General features: G+C 33.7%; 1 protein-coding gene across 5 annotated transcripts in view; it reads left to right on the top strand.

The window, feature by feature from the left end:
- Window positions 1-20,051, top strand: part of RBBP8 (RB binding protein 8, endonuclease) — a 73,697-nt gene that overhangs the window by 44,588 nt on the left and 9,058 nt on the right. For all 5 annotated transcript variants that reach the window (XM_006920032.3, XM_015595728.2, XM_015595729.2 and 2 more), the window contains 9 exons: window positions 2,404-2,508; window positions 4,191-4,288; window positions 5,938-6,050; window positions 7,132-8,029; window positions 8,112-8,238; window positions 10,045-10,133; window positions 11,020-11,137; window positions 14,293-14,436; window positions 17,998-18,067. In XM_006920032.3, coding sequence (XP_006920094.1) covers window positions 2,404-2,508; window positions 4,191-4,288; window positions 5,938-6,050; window positions 7,132-8,029; window positions 8,112-8,238; window positions 10,045-10,133; window positions 11,020-11,137; window positions 14,293-14,436; window positions 17,998-18,067 — 1,762 coding nt within the window. The remainder of the gene's footprint in view (window positions 1-2,403; window positions 2,509-4,190; window positions 4,289-5,937; window positions 6,051-7,131; window positions 8,030-8,111; window positions 8,239-10,044; window positions 10,134-11,019; window positions 11,138-14,292; window positions 14,437-17,997; window positions 18,068-20,051) is intronic.

Below are 20,051 nucleotides of genomic sequence, written 5' to 3'. Positions count from 1 at the left end.
TTCAGTCACTTTATCTTTTGGTTGGAGCACTTAATTGTTTTCCATCTAAGGTACTTGTTGATAGAAATATAGTTGTTACCATTCTTTATTCCTGTTTCTGATACATGTTTTTTCTTCTTAAAGAAGTCCCTCCAACATTTCCTGTAATACTGGCTTGGTAATGATACATTCCTTTAGCTTATTTTTGTCTGGGAAGCTCTATAGCTTTGCTGGGTAAAGTATTCTTGGTTGTAGATCCTGGGTTTTCATCACATTGAATATTTTTTGCCAAGCCCTCTGTCCTGCATAGTTTCTTTTGAGAAATTGGCTGCCAGTCTTATGGGTGCTCCCTTGTAGGTAACTAACTGCTTTTCTCTTGCTGCTTTTAAGATTCTCTCTTTGGATTTAACCTTTGGCATTTTAATTATGATGTGTCTTGATGTGGGCCTCTTTGAGTTTCTGGTTTTGGGGACTCTCTGAGCATCCTGAGGTTTTTTGTTTATTTTCTTCACCAGGTTAGGGAAGTTTTTTATCATTATTTCTTCAAATAGCTGTTCCACATCTTGTTTTCCCTTGGGTACCCCAATGAGATGGATATTTTGACCTTTAATAGTGTCCCATAGGTTCCTTAAATTATTATTATACTCTGGGCTTCTTTTTTCTTGCCATTCTGATTGAGTGTCCTTGGCTTTCCCATTCTTTATGTAGGTCATTTGATCCTCTTCTTTTTCACTTTGTTTTTTCCATTTCATATACCTCTCATCTCAGATAATGTACTCTTCATTTCTGACTGGTTCTCTTTTATAATTCTATTTCCATTTTTATGTTTGTTTTTTTTTATCTCTTTGTTGAAGTTCTCACTGAATTCATCTACCCTTCCTATAAGTTCATTGAACATCTTTATTTCCAGTGTTTTTAACTCTGCATCTGTTAGATTACTTCACTCCATTATATCTGGATCTCTGTTTTGTTCTCTCTCACACATGGCTTCTGCTTCTTTGTCTTCCCATTTTGGCTGCCTTTCTGTGTCTGTTTCTATGTACTAAGCAAAGCTCCTAAGTCTCCTGGTCTTATTAGTGTGGATCTGTGTAGTAGGTGTTTAGTGGCACAGTCCTGTGAGGGGATCACCTGCAGGTCAAATTTAGCCCAAGCCTGTGCCCCTTTGGGGCTGTCTGTTAAGATTCAGCATGCAGTCCACAGATGCTGTGCTTATAGATGTCTCAAAAGGCCACACCAGAAACCAAGGTCAGCTGCCATCAGTGTGAGTCTTAGCACTGCTCAGCAAGGAGCACCTGACTCACTGAGGCTATACTTGGATGTGGCTTGGGTGGAGCCCCGAGTTGGGGCAGGCGGGGTTTCAGAAAATCTTCTGCGCAGAGCAACCTCTTTTATCCAGTTTGCTGATGTATCTGCTATGGTGGCACTGAGTCCATGCACTGGGAGGGGGAAGGATTCAACAGAGGAACAGTGGATACTGCCGCCACTTCTGCAGGTGGAGGAGAGCCTCACTGCAGCCCTCAGACAACTCAGTGTTGCCCTGTAACTTCTTGCACAGCCAAACCAGCACTGGTTCTCAGAATGGACAGGTTCATCACTGCGGAAGTCCTCTCGCGGACCCGGCCTCTTTAAGAGGTGTCTGCAGCTACCACAGCCTCAGTCTCACTCAGCTGCTCGGGACTGGGCAGCCTTGCGTCCTCAACCCGTCCTACCTTCTGCCATTGCAGAGTGATTTCTTGGACTTCTCCCTAGTTGTGTGGCTTGTTCATCCCAGGCGATTATTTTCTTGCTGCTACTCCTTGTTTTTGTCACAACTTTAATTTGATCGCCAGAGGGATAAACAGAGCCTCTATCACTTACACCATTTTTTTCCCCTCCACCCTGTCCTTTTCTCTTTCTAACCACCTTTGCTTGTTTATTTTAAAATGCTTTATGGTGCTTTTTAATATTATATTTAGAATATAATTAGTAAAAGTCTATTTTTCTTTACTTAGTTCTTTTTTTGTTTGTTTTCTTTTCTTCGAATTATTTCTGATAAAGCATGTTTCAGTATTTCCTTCCAGAAAATAAAAACTCTAAAACAAAGCTTGTGGAAAGATATGATGCAGTATTCATTTTAAATTAACCTATGTATCTGCAACAAATACACAAGGAAAAGAAACTTTAAAATATTACAACTCCAGGAGGCTTAGATCAGAAGAAGCTGGTCTATTCCAGTTCTTTTTCCACTGCCCTCACTTCTAGTATTCTATCTTCCAGCTTTGCTTCTTGGTGAAAATGTAGGAATAAATTCTTTATTAGAATATGAAAAATATAAAATAACATTTCTAATGCATTTAAAGACAGGTTTTATTGGCCTATCAAAATAATATTTTGTTATTTTTTCATGATTGTTTATAGATAATCTTTCCATTTTTTCCCCCTTAGAATTGAGAAAAGTTCCAAAATCTTCAGCTCATCTACAACATAAGCCTAATGAAAAGGAAATTCTTGTGGCTGACACTTGTGATCAAAGTCAATCTTCAATGGCTAGTAAGCAAGAAATTGAGATTACTTATAAATTTAAAATTCGTGGTTATTGGTGAGCAAGAGTGGCCAATAGTCTGAATTAGATGATATTTTAAAATATTTTTCATTAATTTTGTTTGTATTACTACTTGCTTATCGTCTTTTTTATATTAGAAAGTAATGTTATTCTATTATTCATATTAGTATCCCTATCCATATGAATATAAATTGCTAATAATTTGTATTAATCTGGTTTACTCATTGACTCAACAAATATTTTAGTATTTCCTGTATACCAGATCCTGAACAAAACAAAGCCCTTAACCTCATAGAGCTTAGTTGGGGGAAAAAATAAATATATGTTAGGTGGAAGAAGCAAGTTCTCTGAAGGAAAATAAAGGAGGGTAGGCAGAGATATTAGAAAGCCTCACTTTAAAAGTGATATTTGAGCAGAGACTCAGGGAAACAAGTGTGTCACGTGGCTATCTGGGGGAAGGGCATCCCAGGTAGAGAAGTCAGCAAGCACTAGGGCCATGAGGTGAGAGTGCTGTTTGGTTGGTCAAGGAACCTTGAGGAGGCCTATGTGGCTGGGGCAGGGTGAGTAAAGGGAAAATTGGTTTGGGCAACTCTATTCTTTAGAGTGGTTATTTACTGAGAGGTAATAGACTGTGAGCAGCAGATTCGCAGGATAGGGTTGGGGGTGGTTAGAAATCAGGAGCTTGGTTTTGAGAGTATTCTGTTTGAGATGCTGGATAGACAGACATTCAGGTAAAGATTTTGGATAGGTAGGTAGCTATGAGTTTAGAGAAGTCTAGGGTAGATGAATGGCATTTTTAGTATGTAGGTGATATCTAAGCCATGAGATTGGATGAGATTACCAAACAAGCAAAGTGTAGGTGGAGAAGTCCAAGTACTTAGACCTGGGGCACTCCATTGTATAAAATAGTAAGTCTCACTTTTTTTTTCATTATCACTCCCACCCTGCCTTTTTAGATATTTTTTTTCCTCTAATCACTTCCCCCATGGAATTTTAACACTGCAGCTATATTTTATGTATGTGTGTGTGTGCGTGTGCGCGCGCGCGCGCGCGTGTGTGTGTGTGTACGTATATCTTGGATGATTAAAAAAAAAATCTCTTTTTATGTTTAAGGCACAGATATATATATATTTTTTACCCCTTTGGAGGCAGTATCGCAACTGCAGAAGTGGTGATTTAGAGGTGGTTAAAATGAGGAGGAATCAACAAAGTAGCCAGTGAAGGAGCTGCCTGTTAGATTTTTGTATAAATATATGTTAGCTTAAAACTTAAAAATTATACAGTGTTGAAAATCTCTCCCACAAAGTATGTTTTCTTGAAAAGTATTATAAATATGGTTTGATATTTATACTACATCTTAGGTCACAGTAAATCTATTATAAATATATATGATTTTTTCAGTGGCAATAAGAAAAATAATCTACCTGTTGCATTTAACTCATTTAGGATAAGTAGAAAGCGTAGCTGAAAAAGTTCAAGTGTAGACTCTAGATATCTGCAACTTATTGCCATGTGTAGTAGCTATTTTGGCCTTTTTTATACAAATTTTAAAAATTGTCCAGTGCCATCTTGTCAAGTGGTTCTTTGAGCTTTTTATTCCTTTTTTGTATTTTTTTATACATCTAGTGTCTACAATTGTATAATTGTTTATTTTTTCTTCCTTATTTAGAAACATGTGGAACAAGCAGTTATCCCACTGACAAGTCATCTTTTAATTTAACTACAGTTGTTGCCGAGACACTGGGACTTAGTGTTCCAGAAGAATCTGTAAGTAGTTGTTTGGTGATATATGAATTAATTGGTCAGTTTTTAGAGAATTGAGCAAGAGAAAAACTAATTTTCTTCCAGAAATTACTGGTTAAAGATCTAGAACAAAATTGATGTTGCTAGAAAGGCCATTTTATTATCTACCCCAAGCAATCCCAGACATCTAGATAGTCTTTAGTATTCTTGGGATATAAATTGTGAGTTAAGTCAAAATTTAGAGAAGTGATAATGGCTTAGAGAATTTAGCCAGTGCTATTTCTCTCCCCATCCCTTCTCCCAATTCCTACCTTGTTTCATCTAAGAGAGGACTTAATAAACCTATAAGTTGATTTCAGAATTTACTGGCTCTTTTCAGTATCCTTTAAACTGGGGCTTGATTTGAAAAACAGGCTGCATTTTTGGGACTACTATATATACTTTTGTTCTTTGTCCTAACAAGTGCCAATCCAGATAGACCTCATTCTTAGGGTTTGGGTCAGTAATTGACCCCTTGATTTTTTCATTATTTTAGTACTTCCTTGCATCAATCACACTTTTTTCTCAATTGATCCCTAAAAATACAAAACTTGAATTCTTCAATCTTAAGGAAGTTTCACTTTGATACAACTAAAATAGTATTCCTTTGCTTTAGTTAGTAAATGTATATATGCTCTTATAAAATTGTCTTCCTATTCAGTTTGTAAAAATTAAATTGTTTTTTTCATTACATTTGAATTTCTTTTGTTGTAGTTTTAAATCTATATTCAAGTGATGGTAGTTTTTAGCTTTTGAACTTTAAATGTGTTTTAATGGTTTTTAATTCTGTCCTATCCATAAGCCTGACAAGACAGTAGTTTAGACACCTAATGAATTAAGGGAGCCGGTCTCTAAGGACTTGCTGCTCAAATGTGATCCACAGGCCAACAACATCTACAACATCTGTATCTCTAACAAACTACAAAGTTTGTTAGAGTTACAGAATCTTAAATGCTACCCCACACCTACTGAAAGAGAACTTGGTGTTTTAACAAGATCCCCAGTTGATTTGTATGCATGTTAAATTTTGAGGACCACTGCTCTCTAAAGGATCCTTTTAAATTCATCTTCTGTCAGTATAATCATTTCTTTTCTCCTTCCTCTCATTTTAATAATGTTGGTTTTTTTTGGGAGGGGGTGGAATTTTATATGCCAGTAATAGAATGTACTTACCTAAAATAGTAAAATATTAATGTTTTTCTCTCTTTAAACTTAAAATTTTCTTCATTTTTTTATTGTGATGAAATGAACATAATATAAAATTAACCATTTTAAGGTGTACAATTCAGTGGCATTTAGTTTATTTACAATATTATACAACTACCACTTCTGTCTAGTTCCAAAGCATTATCATCATCCCGAAGGAAAGCCCTGTACCTGTTAAACACTTAGCCTTTATTCACCCTTCATTACCCACAACTCCTTGCAAACACCAATCTGCTTTCTGTCCTTATGGATTTACCTGTTCTGGATAATTTATATAAACTGAATGATACACTATTTGGCTTTGAGTCTGCCTTTCATTTACCCTGTTTTTTAGGTTTATCCATATCAGCATGTATCAATATTTCATTCCTTTTTAGGGAAGAATAATCTTCCATTGTATTTATATACTTTATATTTGACTCTTGAAGGAATCTCAGGGTCCCATGAGCCCTCTTGGTGATGAGCTCTACCACTGTCTGGAAGGCGATCACAAGAAACAACCTTTTGAGGAATCTACAAGAAATAATGAAGATAGTTTACGGTAACTTGTGGCACTTTGGTAAAAATTTATAAACTGGTGAAATCCCATTACAATGAGTTCCATATAATTAAACCACCTCTCTCCCTCAGCATATAGTTTGTTATTCTGGTTATATTAATTTTTATTTTAAAAAAATGTCTCCTCCAGTTTATGATCACTTGAGGGCTTTTTGCAGTACTGTAAAGGGATGGATATTATTTTTAGATTCTTTATGTACTTTTATCAAGCAGTACTTAAGAGTTCCCAGCCTTGTTGCTCTGCCCCTTTAAAGACCCAGTCATCCCTCTGGGTATGTATTTCCAAAAACAAGAATGTTGTATAAAATGCATCTGTGAGCTTGGATGAGCTTCCAAGACAGTGTTGCATCTTGTTTTTACTAATTTCAGAACATCTATTAACTAATAATACCTATATATTAATGTAGCATTTTGCTTTTTAAAAGAGCTTTTGGTTTTAGATACATATATGACATTTAATTTGTCATAGTAACTCATTAAAGTAGGTTTTATTGCCCCCATATTTTACAATCAACAAAAATATAGCCCCAGAGAGGTTAAATGTCCTGTTAGGCCACATGGCTATTAAATACTAGAAGGAGAACTCTTACGCATTCGTGTCTACAAACTTAAACCTAATGCTATTTCTACTATTACAGCTGTCTCCTCTGTTGGGGCAGGCTGGGTCTTAATTTTTATTCAGTTCTATAGTGTAAGAATTTTGTTTCTTAGAGTTACTCATGACAAGATTTCTTAACAACAAAAGAAGTTGGGTCCCCAGTGGTATTTATTAAAATATGACCTTTTAATATAGTGAAGTTATTTAAATTATTTAGGAAAAATAAGTTGTAGTATCATGGTATTGAGATAGGTTTCCTGTATCGTTATTCTCTGCTCTTCGTCAGCCTAATGAAAAAAAGCCAGCAGCTATATCTTGTTTTAAATGTTGGTTAATCATCTTTCTCTAATATGTGGATAAGACCTTACTATTAATAATTCTGTATTACCAAACATTTTGCTTGTCTTTTAATTTCTACCTGATTTATATCGTCAGAAAAAAGTTTTACCACTCTTTATTTTTTTAGATTTTCAGGTCCTAACTCAAAGACTCCTCCTCAAGAAGAATTGACTACTCGGGTATCATCTCCTGTATTTGGAGCTAGCTCTAATGTGAAAAGTAGTTTTGGTTTGAATACAAGTGTGTCCCCTTCTCTTTTAGAGACTGGGAAAAAAAACCATCTGAAAACAGTACCTTTCAGCCTCACTTCTACTTCTAATTCTAGAACAGAGAATACTAGATCAAAATCAGAAGATAGTGCCCTTTTCACACAACATAATCTTGGGTCCGAAGTGAACAAGATCATTAGCCAATCATCTTCTAATAAGCAGATGCTTATAAATAAAAATATAAGTGAATCTGTAAGTGAACAGGATAGTACTGATCTCATTAAAGATGTTTTTACTGATAAACATGTGGTACCCTTGAAATCACTGGGATGCAGAACATCCAAAAGGAAGAAAATTGAGGAAGAAGGTGAAGATGAAGTAAGCTGCCCACAAGCCTCTTTTGATAAAGAAAATGCTTTTCCTTTTCCACTGGATAGTCATTCTTCCATGAATGGAGACTATGTGATGGATAAACCTCTGGATTTGTCTGATCGATTTTCAGCTATTCAGCATCAAGAGAAAAGCCAAGGAAGTGAGACCTATAAAATCAGATTTCGGCAAGTGACTCTCTATGAGGCTTTGAAGCCCATTCCGAAGGGCTGTCCCTCAAGCCAAAAGGCCTTGAGTGGGAGCTCTGTGCTAACCAAAGATTCTACAGAGGAGCCCCGTTTACAGGAGTGCATCCTTCAGCCCTTGAGTAAATCCTCTCCAGATAATAAAACACCATTACAAATAAAAGAACAAAATCCTATCTTTAAAATCCCTCTATGTCTACATGAAAGTTTGGAGACAGAGAATCTTCTTGATGACGTGAAGGTTTGTGTTAAATGTTCAAGGATTTTGGTTTAAATGGTTGTTTGTGATTTCTTCTAGATACTAATAATTCTTTCTGTTTTAGGATGCTGGTTCTCAGGAGCCAGTAAGAATAAAAACCAAGTCAGTCCATGGAGCATGTGAACTTGCATCAGTTCTTCAGTTAAATCCATGTAGAATCGCTAAAACAAAGTCTCTACAAAACAACCAAGGTATGTACACTATAAACAGTACTTCCACTCTTTATATTATCTTGATATATTATTTAATATATTAAATCTATATTACCTTAATATATACTATAATATATAATATAGTAATACCTTAAATATATTATTTACATTCTTTGTTGGATTGAATTGCTTTGGGAAGAAGTATTTTCTTACTGCATATTTCAGTGTTTCTGGAATAATTCTCATTGGGTTCATTTTACCTATGATTTTCCTCCTTGTGTTTTTTGAAAAAGATTGAGTTCTTTAATACCCACTTTTATAGATGATTTTGTGGATTTATGTATTTTATGTAGTTATTTCTTATTTTCATCACAAAAGCTTTAAAAATTTTATACAGAATTTTAAAATATAGAATTTTCATTATCCATACTGTGTTCTTTACTCCATTGATATCTTGTCTTTTTTCTTTGTATTTACCTGTATATTTATAAACATTTATATACATTTATATGGGTTTTTTAACTTGCTTTGAAAACATTATTTGCTCTAACATGTATATTCATCTTTTCATAATTTTATTGTGTTTAAAAGGAGTCTTGGGTTTTTTAGCCACCAAATATTTCTGTACTTCATATGCAGTATTTTTTCTTTTATTCTTCATTGGAAATTTATTCCTTCATCTGGGTTATATTTTCTTTTTTCCGAAGCACATTTTTTAATTGTTCTTCCAACAAGATTTTCAGTCTCTGTATAAAAACATTTTTTCCACTCTCATTCTTTTTTTTTTAATGGTTCTAGGGCTTACAATGTATAACTACTTACCCTTTCATAATCTACTCAGAGTTAAAATTGTACCACTTTATGTTTTGTAACTACATACTTTATGTGGTTGTCATGTATGTCTACATACATTGAAAACTCCTCCAAACGATGTTACAATTTTAACTTTTAAAAAAAAATTTATTGGCATAAAAATCACATATTATAGTGTACAACTCATTGATTTTGGTATGCTCATAGAGTTGTGCAGCCATCATTACATTAGAACATTTTCATCATCCCCAAAATGACATAACCCATTAGTAATTTTTCATTCTCTATCACTCCCTAATCCTAGGCAACCACTAATCTACTTTTATCTCTATAGATTTTCATTTTCTGGAGTTTTTATTTAAATAAATTATATAATATATGATCTTTTGTGACTTTTTTTCCTATTGTACTTTTTTTACTATTATAAATAACGCTGCTATGAACATTGCAGTACAGTTTTATGTGGATATATGTTTTCATTTGTGTGTGTGTGTGTGTGTGTGTGTGTTATATAGTTGTAGACTTGCTGGGCCATATGTTAATTCTGTGTTTAACCTTTTGAGGAACTATGTAACTGTTTTCCAAAACAACTACATCATTTCACATTCCCACCAGCAGGATATAAAGGTTTCGATTTCTCCACATCCTCACCAACATTTGTTATTATCTGTCTTTTTGATTCAAGCCATCCTATTGGGTGTGAAGTGGTATCTCATTGTGGTTTTGATTTGTCTTTCCTTGATGGCTAATGATATTGAATATCTTTTTATGTGCTTATTGGCCATTCATGTATCTTCTTTAAAGATCCTTTGCTTATTTTTAATTGGGGGTATTTGTCTTCTTCATCTAAAGCCTTGATTTTCTAAACAAGATATTGAGTTGTGAGAGTTCTTTATGTATGCTAGATACAAGTGCTTTATCAGACATGATTTACAAAACATTTCTCACAATCCGTGGAACCCATATATTTTAAAGTGATGAGGATTTTTTAAATCTATTTTTAATTGTGTATTTTTTTCCTCTTTATCTAAGATGTATCCTTTGAAAATATCCAGTGGAGTGTAGATCCAGCAGCAGACCTCTCTCAGTATAAAATGGATAGTACTATAGTAGATACAAAGGTAAGTTAGAAAGTAAAACCAAAGCCCATGTGGTTATTCTAGTAAGCTCTTAGTCACTCTCCTGACTCACTCTGTGACCTTGAGATAATCACAAACCTCTTAAAATCTATATTTATTCAGAAAAGTAAAAAGTAAAAATGCTTATTCCTCCAATTTTATAGTATCTTTGAAAAAGTATTAATACTTTCTGACTTTAAAGGCCTTTGCTAAAAATATTAGAGCTTTTAAATAATGCAAAATGTGAGTTTTATATTTTAAATAATTATTTATCAAAATAATTCATCATATGCCTCGATTAGCTTTTAAAATAATGTACTATCAAGAAAAAATTTTATTTTCCTAGTTGGCTAGATTTTAAAATACTAAGTTTTTTCTAAAAACCTAAAATTCATAGTGGAAATAACTTTTGGGGCTTGTATATATGTTCTGTATAGTTCGAGGAGTTCTCTTTCACTTGGTAGTATGTTAATAATAGTATGTAACAGTTGTTAAAATAATATATATCAAGAAGTCAGATTTGATTTATGAAATTGTTCTTTATGTACATTGATGTTCATTACTGAGACACACTGGCAAATCCATGAAAGAGATCCTCAAGGGAGTTCAGTGGCATATAACTCTCCCGTCTTTGGCAGCAGTCCTTTTCCTAGGCTTGAGAGAAGGTGCTTTTATATTGAAGCTAAAATGCTTTACAGACGATAAACCTGAATCTGCTATATTCCTAAATGGTAAAGTAAATATAACTTAATGCTACTAAAGTGTACACTTAAAATATGGTTAAAATGGTAAAATTTATGTTATGTATATTTTAGCAAAAGTTGTTTTAAAAGTAAATATGAGGTCATAAAGGGATAATTGTTAAAATTTTGAATTTTTAAATATTCAGGATGACAGTCAGTCAAGATTAGCAGGAGGAGAGACAGTGGACATGGACTGTACATTGGTTAGTGAAACTGTGCTTTTAAAAATGAAGAAGCAAGAGCAGGAGGGAGAAAAAAGTCCAAGTAAGATTTGATTTTTTTTTATTTTAATAAAAGTGTGGAGGGAAGTTTATAGTCATACCATTACACTGATAAACATAAATGACCTCTTCACCATAAACCAGGTGGGGTTTTTTTCCCCTGTCTGATAGCATTAGATTTCTTTTATTTAAGCTCAGTTTCAATATTTCAGGGAAAAAATCTTTAGCCAAAATAATTTTTATTTCAGAAAGAATTCAGATTGTTTCCAGGGGTCAGCAAACCACAGCCAGCTACTAGGTTTATACATAAAGTTTTATGGGATCACAGCCTTACTTGTTCATTTATGTATTGCCTATGGCTGCTTATATGATACAGCAGCAAGTTGATAGAACAGAGTTGAGTAGTTGCTACAGAGACCTTATTGACCCCAAGGCTTAAAAATATTTACTGTCTGACCATTAAAAAAAAAAATTTACTGATTCCTATTTTAGATAATTTTTTAAATAAAAGATATGAAAGGGAATCTTGAAAGTCCTGTTTTAGAAATATGATTCTCCAAAGCAATTTGATAAGGCAAAAAGAGAAGATCCTACTAATAGTATAGATTTGCAAATTAGCAGTAAACTAAGAATAATGATAGTGTATATGCTGTTACTTTGCCATTTTCTGCTTCCACAGAAAAGGGAATTGGGCCATATAAGGGGTCTACAGCCCTTTGTGGTGAGAAATTCTTCATCTAAAGCCTTGATTTTCTAAACGAGGTAGGAACCATGGAAGGATTTTTGTTGGTACCACCTTAGCAACATTCCTAACTAAAGAAGCGTATGACGTGAGATCAGCTAGACTGGGACTAGTTATCATTTATCACCCTTACATGTTGAAGGTTTAGGACCGGTCCCATGGGATTACAGTGCTAAAAGTAGAGGCATTTTCCAGCCATTATCTGTTAGAAACTGAGGCCATTCAGACTAATTGCATTCCCTTCTTCTGATGAACATTCTGTAATCTGCCTGCTCAGGGACAAATAATAAAACAGGTAGTCTTGTCCTCACTTCTTTTGAAATACCTTATGTCTCACTGCCCTAAATGCAGCAAGTGAGAAAAATTTTAATACTTGGCCTTAATTCTTTGTTCTTTAGTAATGAATAACTAACTCTCCATATGAACAAGTAGCTGGCTGCCTAGGTTGTGAGAAGACAGTGCCCATTAAAAGAAAAATCTTAACAGTGATTTATTGTCTTTTTATAATGAATGCCAATTTTTGTCTTAAGATGATACTTTCTTTTAAGATTATTTTTTACAATACCCCTCTTAATAAATGTTTTCCTCCTTTTTCTAGTAAAGAGGAAAACTGAAGTATGACTACTTTGGCTTCAAATTTATCTAGTTGATTCAAAGAACATGGCAGTTTCCCAAATATATTGGAAGCAAGTCTCATGTAGAAGTGAGATTAGAACTCGAATTAATGAGTGAAGATAATTATGGCTAAATAAGGTGTTGTGAGTACTAGAGATGCATAATAAATTACTCCCGTAACTTAGAGGATTAAAACAACAATAATCATTTTCTTCTGTAGTTTCTGTGGCTCAGGAATTCAGGAAGGGCTTGACTGCGCAGTTCTGTCCCAAGATCTCTCATGCAGTTGTAGGCAGATAGTGGCTGGAGCTGCAAGAGCAGAGCGCTAGACAGATGGGGGTGACTTGGCATTTCTCCCCTTATTCAGTCTTAGTTCTCCATATGTTCTTTCCATGTGGACTAGTTTGAGCTTTCTCATCACACAGAGACTAGTTTCCCAGGGTGAGCATCCCAAAAGAGCAAGATAGAAATGCATGGCATTTTATGATCTGGCCTCAGAAATTGCATTGTGTCACAAAGACTTGCCTGGGTTTAAAACAAGAGAACATTGCCCTCACTGCTCAGCAGGAGGAATGCCAAGGTCACATTGTAAGAACAGCACATGAGAATAGATATTATTGAGGCCATATTTGGAAAAAGATAATTTGTTTTACTCATAAGGTAAACCTTTTTAATACTTAAATTGGTTAAAAAGGAAATATACCAATAAAAACCCCCACTTGCTGCTAATATTTTAACTCAAAAATATTTTTTACATCTCCACTTTGTATTAGACTTACTAGATGCTGTGATAGATCAATAAGGATATAGTCTCTTTCCTCAAGTATTTCACAATCACAAGTCAGACCAACAAAAAAAATCATCAGCAACTTACTGTGATCTACTAACAGCATTTAAAGAATGCTTTGGGAATGCCTGGCACACTGCCTGGCACATAGAAGTTCTATTTTATCTAGAAATTTGACCGTCAAAGTGAAAAATCAATAAATGTTTAATCATTTAATAAATATCGAGCTGCAATTCTATACCAGAAAGTGTTCCAGGAACTAGAGATAATATGTAAACAGAATAAAAGTACCTGCTTCTTGGAATTTACATTCTAATAGGGAAGAAACAAGCAAATCTGTGGTGTGCTGGATGATGGTAAACGCTAGAGAAGGATAAAACGGGGTTCTCCCCTTATTCAGTCTCAGAGCACCATGGATTAGGGGGTGGGGAGGTAGTAATTATTTTGTAATCTCAGCAGGTTTCTGTTCTATAATATTTGTTAGTCAACTGAATCTACTTCTTTTTTTTAGTAAATTCTGGTGTGGTTTTTTTTTAATACGATTATATATAATAGGAAATGTAGTTAATACTCTAAAGATGAGTTTAGCACTTTGCATCTCAAATATGGAATTGAAGTCATTATATCTATCAACACTAAACTACCAAGCGTAAATGTTAATGCAAGAAAATACTTTTTTTGTTACCACATTAGAAAAATAAGCATGTAAACCAAATTCTGTATTTTAATGTCAGCTATTTATACACATTTTATTTAAACTTAGTACTTTTTATCATTCATTATGATGTATTTTTTATTCACAGTTTCTTGGGCACAACTCCTTTTGATTTAGTATGAATTATACATGAGCTGATAGGGAGGAAAAGATTTTTAGTGTTTGTAGTGAAAATAACAAAAACTAGCATTCTCTTCACATGAGTAAAGGACATTTCAAGCCTTAACATAAAGCTTTTGTAAAGGTACAGTTTTGTGGCACTTACTACAAGTTTCGCATTGGTCTACATAGAAAGCAAAAAGTTTGCATGTTGCCCTGAGCCAATGTTTCTTTACATAGATGGAGAAAGAAAAATGAATGATAGTTTGGAAGATTTGTTTGATCGTACAACACATGAAGAATATGAATCCTGTTTGGCAGATAGCTACCCCCAAGTAGCAGATGAAAAGGAGAAATTGTCAACTACCACAAAGAAAGCAAACAGTAAGGCTATTTTCTTTCTAATTATGGCTTCTCGGTTACACTGAGTTCAGTAAATAAAGTCATAAAGCGAATTAACATAGACTTGATGAGGTATGTTAACAATTTCATGTTTCTTGTAAACTTTTCAATTTTTTTGAGGTAATTTTAGACTAATAGAAGAGTTATGTAAATAATTCAGAGGGTTCCCCTGTACCTTCCACTCTGCTTCCCCTTACGTTAACATCTTATATAATCATAAAATATTCATCAGAACTTAGAAATTAATCTTGATACAATACTATAAATTTCTTTATAACATACACATAAAGTTTATAAAAGACTTGAGAAACCGTTTTGTCTAATAATAATCATTATAATAGAGTGAAAAGAAATTTTTGCAGAAAATTTAGACCCATTTTCTGTTTGAATGCTTTACCTTCCCAGACAAAATAATTATTGTAACTATATATATCAGACTTCTTAAGATCCATTTTATGAAAATCAGTAGTTTATAAAGCAGGGTAACATCTAAAAGAGTACTCTAAGTGAAACTCTAAAGTAGATGATCTGAATTGAAAATTTGTTAAAATTCTTGCTAAATATCTCATTTTCTTACTGTCCATTTATCTCATTTTCTTACTGTGTGTAAAATGGGCAGAATTTTTAATCTTGTGCAAAGGTTATTTTTTACTGGTTTAAATGAACACACCTGCTATGGTACAGTCTATCTTGATTATGTTTTCCTTGTGCTTCCATCAGGTTTTTAAAATGACAGGTCTCATCTCAGTGAATGAGACCCTAACCAAAGATATAGGACAGCATACTTTGCTTGCTTAGTCTATGGCAAAAACTTGATCAAGCAAATTTGATTAATAAAAATCTACAACTGTTCAATTCACTTTTTTCCCCCAAGAAGATTCTTTTTTAAATCGATTTTAATTCACCAGGACATGTTAATATTACTAGACAATCAAATGGAGGTATTTCATAGGCAATTTGATGTGTCGATTTTGGATAAGAAATCCACAATAAAAAATGATTTGGGGGACAAGAGGGCAACAGCAAGTAGATGGTACTTAAAGTTGTGACACTGAATGAGATCACCAAAAGTGTAGAATATAAATAGAAAAGAGAAGCATTTCAGGTTCTGACCTCTGGGGTATGCAACATTAAAAGGTGAGAGAAACCAAGAACCAGCTAAAGAAATTGAAGAGGAGCTGCAGCTTTTGAAGTAGGTGGGAAATCAGAGTCTATGCTGTTCTGGAAGCCAAGTAAAGAAGATATTTCTGTATATGTATTACTCCCAGCCTCATCCTCTTTTTTCTGAACCCCAGATTTGAATCCTACTACCTACTTGATATCTTACAAGCCCCTTGAACTTAATATATTCAAAATAGAAATCTTTATTTTTCTATCCAAATTTGATCTTCCCTGCCTTTCATTAAACCTCAGTAACTATCCTCTCAGTTACTAAAGATAAAATTGTGAGAGTCATATTTGACTTTTTCTTTCACTTTACCGTCATTCCCAATGTAGTACTCTGGCAGTCCTATCTCCAAAATACATTCAATGACACTTCACTTCTCTCCATCTCTGTAGCCATTGCTCTAGTCAAACCACTCCTATCTCTACCTATTCCGTCATGCCTCCTAACGGGTCTTTTTATGTCAGTTATTTTTCCTTTCTAGTTTGGTCAAAAGTGATTTATTTTAAATGTGAATTGGATTATGTTCTTGCTTAAAAACACTTCAGCGTAAAGAAGATATTTGAATGGCCAGTAATTGTATAAAAAGATGCCCAGCATTATTGGACATCGGGGATAGAGATACCACTTCACGCCTGCTCAAATATTTAAAAAGACTGAAAATATCTAGCATTAGCAAGGGTGGAAGAGCAGCTGGAATGCTCATATATTGCTGGTGGTAGTATAAAATTGCACTTTGGAAAACAGTTTAGCAGGTTTTTTTAACAGCTTTTCTGAGATGGGTCAGTTTTTTATAAAGTTAAGCATATACCTATCCTGTGGCCCAGCAATTCTTCTCCTAGGTATACACCTAAGAAAAATGAAAACATGTTCACAGAAAGATATGTTCAAGAATGCTTATAGCAGTGCTATTTATAATAGCTCAAAACTAGAAACAACTCAAATGTCCATCAACAAGATAAAATATAAATTGTGGTATATAATGAATACTGCTTCTCGACCCAAAGGAGGGAACTACTAGACTCAGTAACATGGATGAATCTCCAGAACTTAACTAGAGCTAGAAAAATGCAAAAGATGAAAAGGAATACATATTACATAATACCATTAACATGAAGTTCTAAAACATGCATGACTAAGCTATGGTGATAAAAATCAAATCAGTGATGGTAGGGGACGGGAGAGACATGAGATAACATTCTTGTGAATGAGAAACAGTGGAATAAAAGGAAACTTTCAGGGGTGATGGAAATATACTCTGTCTTGATTCAGGTAGCAGTTATAATGGAATATACATTTGTCAAAATTCATAGTACACTTAAAATCAGTGTATTTTGTATGTAAATTATGCCATAATGAAGTAGTTTTTTAAAAAGTCTTCAGTGGCTTCCTTTTGCATTTACAATAAAATTCAAACTCCTTTTGGCCTCCAGGGCCCATCCTGATCTGGTACCTATTCTCTTGTCCAACCACATCTCCCCCAACACCTCCCTTTTTCACTAAATCTCAGCCACCCTGGCCTTCTCTTAGTTTTTATAACATACCAAACTTTTTCTTATCTCAGGACCTTTACCTAGAAACATTCCCCACTCCTACCTCTTCTTATGGCTGATTTCTTGTTATTCGTAAGTTATCACCTTACATGTTCTTCCTCAGATAAGCCTTAACTGTCTACTTGTTTAATGTTTACCTTGTCAGCTTGCTTAATGTCTGTATCTCTCACTGCATGTAAACTCCAGGAAGACAGGAGACCAGATCTCTCTTGTTCTACGTTTTATGTCCAGAACTTAGTATAATGATTAGTAAATGTTGATTATTTGAATAGGTGGTAACAACAGTTGGCTCTTTGAGTCTAGACAACTGGGGATTCAGGTCCATGAGCTCTAGTTGTTATTTCATTACCAGTTTTCTAATAAAATTATTTAATCTCTTTATTTCCTAGTTATTACCTACCTTAAAGACACATTATAAAAAAATCAACAGAACTAATAAGTAAAACATAATTAAAGCTGTCTTATTATTTGGTGCCAAATGATAATGAGCATCTGAGTAGTTCTTTTAAAGTCTAAAATACTTTTATAAAAGTCTATATAGAGAGACTTTCATATATAGTTTTTTAATCTAAAATACTTTTATACATATGATTTTTCTCCTGTTAGTAACTTTGAGGTGAGATAATCAGCACTCTCTTCGTTATACAGATGAAAAAAAAGGGGGAAATTAGTTATAGAAAATGTAAACAAGTTGCTCAGGGACCTTGAGTATGAAACTCAATAAAAATGGAACTTTTGGTACATGTCCTTCCCCCCCGCCAAAAAAGCTAATTATTTCTCAGTAAGTTTTGCATTCAGTTTGTGATATGCTTGTTTTGTTTACAGCCCATGGTGATAAGCAAGATAAAGTGAAACAGAAAGCATTTGTGGAGCCATATTTTAAAGATGATAAAAGGTAAGTTGGTGTTGATTAGTACCAGCAATGTGATTGGAAATATAACAGAGCTATCCTTGTCAGAGTATCTCTGAACTGTTAAAACTGTTACTGTGGTTAAAATAGAATGCATATCACTTACTTTATGACCATAGTAAAAGTAGAAGTCAAGCTTCATAAAAATGATAAATTTTACAAATAAGGAAATTTTTACCACTACCCTTTTTTTGACAATAGCAACAGCTGTTTTCTCTGCTTGAGATAACAGATATTTTATTCTTATTTTACCTTATTGTGAACTTTATTTGAACTTTGGAAAATTTTTTAATTGTATACTGTAACTTTTATATAGTATAAAACTTTAGATAACAAGACTTAGGTTGTGCTTCAAAATTATTTTATGAGGATTTTTAAACCTTTAAAAAAACAAATCTTTAAGCATCTTGATTTTAAAACATAATGCCACATTCTCCCTTTTGTAAAATGATTGCAAATTCTGTTTATTCCAGAGTCAACTTCTGTTTATTCCAGAAGTAAATTAAAGTAATTAATTCCAAAATTTTTTATGCTTTTTTTTTTTTTTTAGGTTGTGATGTTAGCAAATTGAGTCACTCAGTAAGCTAAGTTAAACTTTTATTTCTGTTGGAAATTTTAGAGATCTGACAGGCCAAGATATTTTTTTGATGCCTGTAATACTCTCATAGATAAGAGATGTCATTGTTTTGCTAAATGACACTTTAGTTGCCAGTTTTCAAAGAAATAGTGTCTTAGCATCATCTCAAATGTGACTGAGTAGTTTTTTGTTTAAGTATCATTATGAATTCATGGATTTAAATATATTTGATGTGTTTCGGTCTTTTACCATTGTCATCCCTATTGATACCCAAATTGTCCCATCTTTGTCCAATGGAAGCCTCTTTGAAAGGATACTACCTTAGTCTTTCACAACTTTCTTGTTTCCTCTGTGATAAGATGTTCTAGGCTCTCATGCACACTTCCTGCCATAGGCCTGGAATCTGCCGTTTCTCCAGGAGCCGTAGTTTCTTTTAGTGATGAGTGATATTTAGGCCACAGTCTTGCTGCTAGGGTTGCTCATTGCAGTGGTTAGTCATTGTTTCTAGACCTTTTAGGTGGACAGAGTTAAAAATAAAGTTTTTGTTTCATTTTTTCTTTTTTCCAGGTAAACTACACTTATTTATACTGATAGCTTCAATTCAAGTTCAGGACTAAAGGATTTTTATGTAATCTCCTGTGTCACATCTGTATCTCACCTACTGAAAATTCCACTTCTCAATACCACCACCATCATTCTCCATTTAACTTTGTTACACAATACACAAAACAATCTCGGAATAATACAGACTATTACCAATAATATGATTTATGAAAATGATTTAAGCCTTTTTGTGTGTCTTTTTGTCCTTAAGAGATATCAGAAATATACAGCCAAATCACTGTGTTTTAAAGTCACTCAGGATAATTATTTTCTGTGTAATTATGCCACCAATTCAGTATCCAGGTTTGTTTTATTTTGATTTTGATTTTTTTAGGAATTTTTTTTCTTTTTACCTTTAATTCTTTTTAAAAATTAGGTAAATTATGTACATGGTACCAGAGGCTACAAAACAAGGTAGATTCAGATAAGTCTAACTTCTTATCTGTTAGCTTACTATCCCCAAAGGTAATCATTTGTTAAAAGTTTTTTATTTTCCATCCATTTTAAAAAGTTAATTTTTTTAAATTAATTTTTTTATGGCGACATTATTTAACAAAATCCAATAAATTTCAGCTGAACATTTTAACAGTAAGGCATATACATATTTACACCGTGTGTTAGAACCAAATTTTTATCTACGTACATCTATATCAATATAGATATAGGTAGTCACATTCTCTTCCCTTAAATATGGAATGCAATATATGCTTTTCTCAGCTTTTTTCATTATACTGTATGTCCTGGAAATCACTCATAATAGTATATAGTGCTTTCCCCATTTTTTTTTTT

Source organism: Pteropus alecto, unplaced genomic scaffold, assembly GCF_000325575.1.
Source record: "Pteropus alecto unplaced genomic scaffold, ASM32557v1 scaffold146, whole genome shotgun sequence".
NCBI lineage: Eukaryota > Metazoa > Chordata > Mammalia > Chiroptera > Pteropodidae > Pteropus > Pteropus alecto.
The sequence above is the reverse complement of the archived record's forward strand: the minus strand, read 5'-3'. Positions and strand labels throughout refer to the sequence as shown.